This window comes from Drosophila miranda, chromosome 2 (assembly GCF_003369915.1).
Source record: "Drosophila miranda strain MSH22 chromosome 2, D.miranda_PacBio2.1, whole genome shotgun sequence".
NCBI classification, from domain to species: domain Eukaryota; kingdom Metazoa; phylum Arthropoda; class Insecta; order Diptera; family Drosophilidae; genus Drosophila; species Drosophila miranda.
The window spans coordinates 30,909,235-30,920,186 of NC_046675.1; the positions used below are offsets into that span (position 1 = coordinate 30,909,235).

Here is a 10,952-nt window from a genome sequence, read left to right on the forward strand (position 1 = left end):
TTCGCCAATGATTGAGGTTCCGCTATCAGAAAACAGTATCATTTTGAGCTGCGACATGTGCGGTTTGCTTGTTGTAAGATGGTGAGGCGCATGTGCTTTGCTGGTCTGCTGGTCGTGGCTCTACTTGGCCAGCAGACCGCCCAGACTGCCAACATTTTGGCGGTATTTGCGTATACGTTTGGTTCCTCTTATGTGCTAGTCAGACCCTATCTACAGAACCTCGTTCAGCGGGGACACCAACTGACTGTGATATCGGCGCCAGTCTCGTACATGGGCGACATCGAAGGGGTTCAGCATATACGCGTGGAGAGCCTGAAAAAGCTGAGTGAAGGTATGGACACCTCAAGTGATAGTTGGACTTTAATAAACCCATATGTACATTCACAGACCTCGAGGAGTACGACTATGAGACGGAAATGACCAGCAAATGGGCAGAGGCTTCGTTCGTCGCTGATTACTTCTACAACTGCTCGAAGCTGATTCTCGACGATCCTGGCGTGCGCTCCCTGCTCCAGAATGCCAGTGCCCAGTTCTCGATGGTTATCCTGGAGGCAGCCCATACAGACGCCCTTTATGGCTTTGCCAAGCACTACAATGCCTCTCTGGTGGGCATTTCAGCCTTTGGTGGGGCCTGGAACATCGACTTCCTTGCCGGCAACTCGGCGCCGAGTGTCTACGAGCCCATGTCCGCTCTGGGCTTCTCCCGCGGCCTCAGTCTCGTTGAGAAAATGAAAAATCTGATATTTATCAGCGAAGAGCGTCTGGTGGAGAGATTTATCTATCTACCGGGTCAGATTGAGCTCTACAAGCGATACTTCTCTTTTGAGGCGAGCAGTCTTCACGAGATTCGAAAGAAATTTTCCCTGATCTTGCTCAATCAGCATTTCAGTCTCGGTCGAGTGCGATCGAATGTACCCAACCTGGTGGAGGTCGGCGGCATGCATCTCAGCCAGAAACCCGAACCTTTGAGTGCAGAGCTTCAGGGCTTTCTGGATGAGGCCGTGCATGGTGCGATCTACTTCTCAATGAATTCGGACATGCTGGATAAATGGTTGCCGCCCAACATGCAGAAGACGATGCTGAAGGCCTTTGCTCGGCTCAAGCAACGCGTTGTCTGGAGAACCACACTTCAGACACCGAATGAATCGAATAACTTGTACGTGAGACCGTGGCATCCACAGCGAGAGATCCTCAACCATCCGAATGTGAAGCTTTACATCACTCAGGGGGGACTTTTGTCCATCATTGAGGCGTCCTATTATGCTGTGCCCACGCTCTGCATTCCCATCTATTACGATCAGTTCAAGAATGCCGATCGATTGGAACGTTTGGGCATGGCCAAGACTCTTGATATTTATGCTCTGGACCTTGAGGAGGTCGTCGAAACGATTCACGAGCTTCTCAACAATGACAGCTATGCAAAAAACGCCAAAGAGCTGTCCATACGTTTCAACGATCAGCCCATGACTCCGATGGAGACGGCCATTTGGTGGACCGAGTACGTGCTGCGGCACAAGGGGGCCGATCATATGCGAATCGTTGAACAGGACATGTCCCTGATGCAGTACTACAGCGTGGACATATTCTCGGTGCTCTTCGGTCGCATTGGACTCACGGCCTTGATAGTGATCTTCTTGGGCTACACTGTGGTCACTATAGCTTTGAGGACCACCCAGTACCATCTCAGACTGAGTATACCTGTGGTAACCTAAGGCGACATCCCCATTTCATTGTTGCGTATCATTTCTGACCCTTTCTGATTGTTCCAGTCGGGTTTTACAGATAACAGTCGACAGAAATCGGTTGTTGGCCCTGATAAATAGTAAATTTCCATCCAATTGTTTGCTGAAATTGATGATAATGAAAATATCTTATCAGCGACCTAACTAAGCGACTAATGTTAGGGTCGTTTTTGTGTAGACTTATTAAGTGCAAATTATATTATAACTCAATTATTTTTAGGTTTATTTATTTTGATTTTTTTAATTTTTTTAAGCATTTTGGATAAATAAACATCTGTTTTGACTGTTTGGAAAACAATTTAATAGAATTGATGTTTGGCATACATTCTTTTTACATCCGATACTCCAAGGGGATAGGGATATATTATTTGTATTGGATTTTGTTCAAGGCAGAAGCTATAGCAGGGCAACAGCGCTGTCCAACAGACCAGGGTAACAGTCTGTTACCGATCTCAATTAACAGGCTGTGTGTCTCCCGGTTACAGCTCACTGTTAGCGATCTTCTTTAAAAGCTTCTCGCAGCTCCAGTTTACAGCTCACTGTTAGCGCTCTTCTTTAACAGCCTCTGGCCGCTCCCGTTTACTGTTCACTGTTAGCGATCTTCTATAACAGCCTGTGGCCGCTCCCGTATACAGCTCTCTGGTAGCGCTGTTCTTTAACAGCCTCTGGCCGCTCCAGTTTACAGCTCACTGTTAGCACCATCTGACAGCTCCTGAGAGCGGGCTCGCGCACTGTTCATCGTTGGAAAACTACATTTACAAAAGCAATCCATCCTCCTACAAACATTTCATTCTGCGGATTACTCCTCCTACATCTACAATATTATCCAGCCTCCTACAAACACATGCTAACCCTTAACATAGACCAAAGCCATTCCCAAATCAAAACCTATTCCACATCTATCGATGCCTTGAGGTCAACAATTTCCTTACCTTTTATTAGCACCCACACAAATCATATCCAGAACTCCCCACAGCGTTTATTTTTTCATAATTGCCGTTTTGCCTCGAACTTGAACAAAGAAATTAAATCTAAAGAAAGGAAAAAGATAAAAATGGCTGATGCCTCCACCCATCGACCCACTCGGCTAACTGCCATGTATATTATAATTAGAAAACTTTACCTCTTTCAGTCGTTATCTATTCGAAGACCTTTTTATTCCTTCATTCATTTCTTTCTTTATTTCTTTCTTCGTTGGTTTTTTCCCTTCCTTTGGCCCATAAACCTAACCGCGCTCATTACGCATTTTACATCAATCAGCACGTGCCCAGCATGTTTTCAGCTCTTTTTCAGCAATATTTATCAAAAAAAAAAAAGGGGGGAAACCTAAAGAAAAAAGAACATTAAAATGCGCAGGACAAGATGGGTGAAAAAAGTGCGCACAATTGCTCTCACAATTGCTGGGGTAGAATAACCCAAAGAAAGTGAGCTAGAAGAGGTCTTGAGGTGTTCTTGAGGTGCAGCAAGAGCTCCACCCTGGAAGCCACTCAAGCGTAATGTGCCTCCTGTCTGTGACGGACCTCCGGACCCATGATAGCCAAGGCAACGAACGCCTGGAGTATAAGAAAAAAACCCATTCTACAGTGATCTATGAATAAAATGGTTAGCAGAAATCGCAGTAAGACACATTAGGCATCTGCACCTTAGCTGTTTATCCATGGATTTTTGTAAAAGATACCTGCATCGACGCCTCATTAAAGAACCTATAAAAAAAATTATAAAAACACATGAAATACATTTTTTTCTACTTTTCAAGAGTTTGAAAGTTGTTAACTTTCAAAACTAATTTGGAAAAACACCGCATAAAAACACAAGAAATAATTTTTTTTTTTAATTTAAAAATTTAAAAATACAGCATGAAAATTGATAATCATGAAAATTTATTAAGCACAAAAAATAATTTGTTTCTACTTTCAAGAGTTTTTAAAGATACAAATTTGAAAAAAATACCTCCTTAAAAATGAATCATTTTGCACAAGAAATTAATTAAGCGCAAGAAATAATTTTATCGACTTTTCAGGAGTAATTATTAATTAATTATTTATTTTAATTTTTAATTAATTAATAGTTTAATTAATTGTTAATTGATAAATTAATGTTTCCCAAATGTTAAGCTGAAGCTAAAACGTATCCGGTTAAATAAAAAAAATTAAATAAAAGACAACATTACCTATAATTAATAAACGCCGAATATAACATACATATGTAACCCTAAATTAGAAAAGATTATATAATCATAGTAGTTGAGTTTGACCCAACCAAAACCAATGTGACATCTAGTGACTAGTGCTCTAATTATAAGCCCCATGCTTGTAGCACTAGAAAAGAAAATAAAATTTAAAAAAATAAATAAAAAATATGTTAAGATACTTAGATTATTAAAAAAGGGTTTTAATTCTAAAAAAAAAAACATAAACAACATAAAATTTGTTCATTCAAAAAATCTAGCCTAAAAATTGTCAAAGTCTATCAGAAAAAGTTGTCTGTTGCATTGCGATATCAGAGTAAATTAACACTGACTTTGTTTGCTGAATGATTCAGTGATTATACAGGGTATGTAGGTTAATTAAAGAGAAGTCATATCAATGTTTGCCCGACTCTCAGGGGCCTGCAACTGGCACATAGAAATGGTTGGTACCATTTTCTGCGATTATCTACGTACCATTTATCATTTAACATTTTTAATCAAATCAGTGCACACTGTACTTCCAGTTCATCAAATTTATTTGCGTTCTTTTGAAGCTGCCATTCGGTAATTGAAAACAAAAATCTATAAAACTCAAACAGTTGCCCACAAAAATGCAAAATTATTTAGACCCTTAAATAAACCAAATGAAAAATATATATGTATATGGAATGAAATGAAATTTTGTGTGCCCGAAAAGTTGTCATGTTAATAAGTTGGAGTGGGGGGTGAGGACCCCCAAAAAGGGACCAATATTGCACTCAACGTGTTTGTCAATTTGATGTTTATTGCAGATTTTTATTTGATTTTATGCTTTTGCAGGCATTTGAATTTATGTGCCTGGCCATAAACTGCCAGCGGAGGCTAATCCAAAAATTCTTGTAAAATTGCCAAAGCCCCACCGAACGGGGGACCTAGGGACTGGGACCTAAGTCAGGCCATTTTTATTGGCCATTTGGCAACGAAGCACTGGTGAAACTTTTTCTTCCACTGCCACTGCCACTGCTCTTGGCCAATACTCAAGTGGGCGGCTTTCATTGGCGCTTAACTAACTGAAATGAAGTAAACTTTTCTTTTGACTTTCATAAGCCTTTTAATAAGCTATAATCCCCTCCGGCATTATCTGGCCACCCCCGTCTCCTCCCCAGCGATAAGCACACCCACCACATGCCCCATAATAAAATCTAATTAACATCCCCGTCTAGGCTCAAGAAAACCTCACGCAATAAAAATCATCAATAGTACGAAAGAAGTTTATTAAAAGTGATTCTCCTTCAGTCCCCCACGGGCCCTGGGATACCAAGAACTAACATTTTAAGGGCTGACTAACTTTATAACATACATGCATGATATAGGGTGGCTTGGGCATATAGGGGGCTAACAGCTTAGAAGCAAAGATGCTACACTTGGGAAAAAGTGTTCCTTCTTGGTTGATGGATGAGCAAAGGCTTAGCATATGAAATGTGTGCTGGGGTATAGTAAAAATGTGTTTATATATTTTATATTTTAGACTGTGATGCATTGCTTTGGCTCTCAATATTTTAACTTCTTTTTAAGGAATTTTATGGGTTTTTATTGTGTACTTATGTTTGGGAACATTGTACCGCTGTGCAGAATTCTTTAATCTTCTCAAAAGTAATGTGTTTTTTTTAAATATTAATAATTAAAATCTGCTGAAATAATTTCCTTTTAATCGAAAAAAACCATACATTTTAATGTTTTGCAGGGACCGCAACAATTATAAGTTTTATAGAAAAAACTAAGAAAAATTAAATTTTTTTTATTTGTTTTTAGGTTTTAAAATTAATTTAGATTATAACAACAAAAAATAGTTCTAATATATCAATTTTTATATAAACTTTATAAATTCATTTTTATCATTAATATGGAATATAAAAGTTATAACTTAATTTTTATAATTAAAAAAAATTTTAAATTAAAAAATTGCAAATAAAAGTTTATCCTGTTTTTATATTTCCCGTAAATAAAAAATTACATATGGATATTTTCGTAATGCTCTTCCAGTTTCAGACTCAAATATAACCCAAATCTTAGATGTCTTAAAAATCCTTGAAAAATATATAAATTCTGGAATCTAAAAATCAAGAAAAATCGGCAAAGAAATATTCAGGGAAGTTGTTATTGTTATATTGAATTGCCATTCCATTTCTTTCTGTGTAGGCTAGTATTATAGTTTGGTGATTCTTTTCTTAGACGCTGTCTCCCTCGCTGACTGGCTTTCTGTTTCTTATAAGCCTATACTCTATGGACTTTGAAGAGTTGTTTGGAATATCTGGGGGTTCTTGTTTTGCTCTAAAAGCTGAAGGAAATTGTAAAGAAATTAAACAATTATTGATGGGTTATGGGAGATAATCCTTCCAAAAGATAAAACTAGTATAGATTAAAATTACAATTATATTTTTGCTCGAAATTATCACCCCTTCACTTGAATTACAGAGCATATCTGCTTCGTTTAGATTGATAAGGGCCATAATTTTTTTTTTCCTATGATTTTGCCTTTTTATTTTTGTTTTTCGTTCCATTCCACGTTAGAAAAGTTATGCGGCAAGCTTTTAATTAGCGCCTGCCAGTCGTCAGCCCCGAATCCCTGAGCGCATTACGCATACGCAGCGTTGACGCCGAGGCATGGGGTAGGGGCAGGAGCAGGGTTCTGGCTGGCTCTGGGATTGCCGCTGGCTCTGGTCCGGGCACGATTTTAATTAATTAGACTTTTATGAGCCGTGCATGCAGCAGCGGCGGCGGCTAAAGCAGTGGCAATGTCAGGCGTTGGGTTAAAGCCCAGTTATTGTTTTTTCCACACCACCAGCACAGCACCCCCCGCACCACCCCTTTTCGACCATTTTTCGGTGCTTTTCGGCCTGGCCTAATAAGCGTTTCTTGTCGTGGCCACGCTTTCAGGGCTTAACACCGCCAGGGGAACAGCGGCAGCCACAACAAAATGTGTATCAAAATTTAGCATTTATTTTTGGACAGGACAAGGGATGCTGTGGGGGGGATGGTCTACACACATGTCCATTGGCCATGTCGTGTGTGGTAATGAAAATTGCGGCGGCATTATGCTCAACATTTGGCATAATTGCAGTCCAGGATATGCGTTTATGCTCAGAGATTACTTTTTGTGGTGGCTCGACCGACAGCAGCCACCACCGCCAACAACAACATCGTCCAGCAAATGACCAGCGTAATAAAAGCCAGACGATGTCGCCTTTTGTATAAAGAAATAAAAATAATTCCACAGAAAACCCCATCCTCTCTTCAGATGCTTTGTTATTGGGTATCTCGCTTTGCTCTGGCTCTCCCTTTTCCTCTCCTCCTTCTATAATTCCCCCCATTTTCTTTTCTTTTCCTTTTTTTGGTGGATTTTGTCAGGCAAATTAATTTCCACTTGTTTCTTGTCGCAACACATTTTTTGGCGTTGGTTTCATTGTCGGACTTTATGATAGTGAAATGGGGGAAACAAAAATACAGAAATACAAGAGAAGGATGGAATATTTTCTTAATCTTTTACTTGAAATGAAATAATAAAGAAATGTCTGAATTTATGGGCAGCTGCAAGGCTATCAGCGATCTAGGAGAAAATTCTCAGGGAAGTTTCTCTTTGATCGATTGTTTTTGCTTTCTTGGGAGCGACTTTTGCGCCGAAAATACTGTGTATTTTGTTGTGGGTTTCTGGGGAACGACTCATGTGCTCTCTCTGGCTTTCGAGTGTACTCTAATATATTTTTTTTTTAATCTAAAGGAATCCCAAAACAGTTTGCCAACAAAACAAACCTCTGAAAGCCTTCCTACTGCCACTTCTGAAAGGAATTTACTCAGCAACATACCCACTGGCACTCCATAAATATTCCCTGGCCACATTCCTTTCCCAATTACTGTCATTAAGGGACATAAATTACTTGGGATATGTGAAAACAAACAAGCAAAAAAGTGTGAGCGAATCAAACAAAGAGCCAACAAAAACAGTTGCAAAACAATAATTAAAATGCACACGCAACAATTTTGCAGCTAGGCAAATGCGAGTGTGTGGCAACAGCAAGAGCCAGCGAATAAAACCTAACGAATAAACCAAATTATGTTTATTATTATGCATTGGGAAGTGAGAGACCAGAGCCAGAAGAAGAAGCGACCCGCCCACCCAGCCCCAGCCCCAGCCCCAGTCAGTGGCAACCCCGTAATCCTCTTTTTAAAAATAAACGAAAATAAAAGCAAATGGCGGACAGGGCCAGGGCAAGCGCACACAAAACATAATCATCATAAACCGGAAATATCCCGACGGCAAAACATCCGAACATAAATTTTTTAAATAGTCTACAATATTTCGTTGTGCCATAGCCCCCCACCTTATTATACTCTTAAAGAGGGGTATAGGGTATCTATAGGGTATCCGATATCTATAAGGAATCCAGAGTACTGATGGCTGACAAGTTGCCGGAGAAGTGACAGTCGGTAGGGGTATATCAAGAGCATCTAGAGCTTCGGCTATGCTATCCCGTGTCCTGTTGTGTCTCCCCAAAGATGAAGAGGCAGCCAGTGAACGAACGGATGGAGCCCAACGCAAAACTTGGCCAACTGCAATAAACACACAAATTAACCCGTAATACCAAGGCCAAGCCCACAGTCCCACAGACAACGTGCCACAATTTCAGTTTGGTATTCCACTGCTGTTGCTGCTGTTCCTACTGTGGTTATTCCTGGCTGTGGCAACAACGCACATAAATAAAATATTACAATTTTAATTTGTCTCTAATCCCGTTGGACATTGAATGGCTTGTGGCTGCCACCCCGAGCAGGTCTGGGATTTGGTTTCGCTTCTTGGGTCCGGCTTTCATAACCGACCCATCCGACCCAAGCCAGCCAATGTATTATCTATATAGATTTGTAGCCACGCAACAATGCCTGCATAAATCAAATGAAACTTCCCGCGCGCTGACAGAGCTTATATGATCAGGATGATGATGATGATGCCAAGACAAGAGGCAGGCCCTAGAGGAGGAGCTTTGTGGCAGGCCCTGACCATGGCCCTGCCTGGAAATAAGTCAAACAGTTGAGCTGGTTGTCTATTTGTTAGGGCTTAAAATGCAGGTGGATATAATACGACTGTTCTGAAAGATTTGCAGCTGTTCTGTAATATTTGTTTGGTACACGACTTTTTTCGGGGAGGCCATTCTCTCCTTTCTCTCGATTCATGAGGCAACCGACGACTGATCTACATTGTTACCCATCATTATACTTTTCCAGACTCACCAAAATTCATGGGATACTTGGAGGCTCTGCTCTCTCCACGTCACCGCCCTATCATCCTACATAGACAGACCCACAGCCACACGCTGCGTATACGCAATCTGCGCTTACACTTAATTCAGTTGACTAAAATCGCAAACGGTTTCGAGCCACTAAAAATCGCGATTCGAGTCCCAAGCACTCTCGACAATAGCCGGCAGCACTAACGGCACTAACAGTTACGGCAACAGAAGAGGCCAAAAGCCCAGAAACAACAACAAAAATTCAACAAGCTTTGGGGCATGGGGCATGGGGCCAGTGTTGCCATTGCGATTGCTTCTCTCCTGGCTGTGCCGAGGTCCTTTCGAGTTGTCTGGGCCTTGCCTGGCTATTGCTTTCACGTCTCTTTTATTATTTCACGCCATTTCAACAGCCGTGAGCAACAAGATTATTTATGCGTTTTTCTCGCCCAGTCCCAGGCACGCTTTAAAATCGTCGAGTCGCAGCGAAAATCCCGGGGTCTGGGCCAATGGAACGCATTTTGTAGACGCGCGTGTTTGGACACAAGTTAGCTGTTGGGTTGGAGCCTGGGCGGGGGCCCACTTCGCGGCGCTGTTACAATGTGCGGCAAAAGAACCAGGAGGATGTAGGAGGAAAATCTGGTGGAAAGTAGGATGAGGTGGACACGGAGCTGGAGCTGGAAATTGGAGTGCCATAAAGAGGGAGACGACGACGGAGTCGTCTGCCACTGTTATTGTGATTTTTGGCAATGAATACGAAATGGTTGAACATCTCCGTTCTCGTTTTCATTCACGTTCATTCGCTCTTCCTCCTTGGTGTCTCTCCTCTTCCCAGCTGCCCCATCTCCACTTCCTTGCTGCCTCTTTAACACAACCATGTCTCGCGCTCTCTCTTTTACACACCCATGTGCCCTCTCTCTCTCTCTCTCTCTTTTACACACCCATGTGTCTCTCTCCCCTTCCTTACTGCCTCTTACTGCCTCATCGCTCATCACTTTCGTCTCTCTTTGGTCTTTTGACAAATGGCTTCGATGATGTTTTTTATTGCCCAGACCTATCCAATGCCACTGTTCTGTGTGTCTATCTATGGCTGGTGACATCGTTATATAGAGTATACATACAGAACATATATATATAGTGATATATATCGCATTGCGCATACGTAAACTTCAACTTGCATTTCGGGCATATTTTGTTCATTACAGCCTCCCCCACAGCTCCTCCCTTAACGGTTGGATGTATTTTTGGGGCTAGTCAAATATTTGTGTCTTCCCCACTCTCTACTACTGTTTTGTATGATTGCCTGTCTCATGAGTTTTATTTGTTGTACTCTATACATAGGAAAGGTTGGTTAGAACTGACCAAAAGGTGTGCTCTACCCCAAAAAAGGTGCCCTAAGAGGTTTAAAGGTGCCCTAAGAGGTTTCAAAGAGGTGTGTCTTTTATAGAAGTCGGAGGGGTTTTCCATATTTTGGTTAGTCTTTCGATATTTTACACCTATAGACAAGGTTTGAAGCGAGTGAGCCGAGGGTTGGTGGGCGCTTGACACCCATATACAACTCCATCTCTTTTGATACTCTCCCATCAAGGGTATTCGCTTGTCCGTCTTTTGTTTGGCTTCACTTACCCTGGTTTTACTGTTGGATTTTTCTTCTGGTTTTTCTTTTTTTTTTATTGTTGTCATGTTGCTTTGGCCGTAATGGCAGCTCGTAAAAATGTTTCATTTATGCTAAATTCATTTTTGTGCCTTCGAAATCTGTTGCCG

The 10,952-nt window shown here is 41.3% G+C and overlaps 1 protein-coding gene across 1 annotated transcript; it reads left to right on the forward strand.

Annotated features, from left to right (window-relative positions):
• The first annotated feature begins 26 nt into the window (after window positions 1–26).
• Window positions 27–1,956, forward strand: LOC108155938 (UDP-glucuronosyltransferase 1-9). Its single transcript, XM_017287096.2, has 2 exons — window positions 27–331; window positions 388–1,956. The coding sequence occupies exons 1-2, from the start codon at window positions 79–81 to the stop codon at window positions 1,710–1,712; spliced, it is 1,578 nt and encodes a 525-aa protein (XP_017142585.1). The 5' UTR covers window positions 27–78; the 3' UTR covers window positions 1,713–1,956.
• The last annotated feature ends 8,996 nt before the right edge of the window (window positions 1,957–10,952 follow it).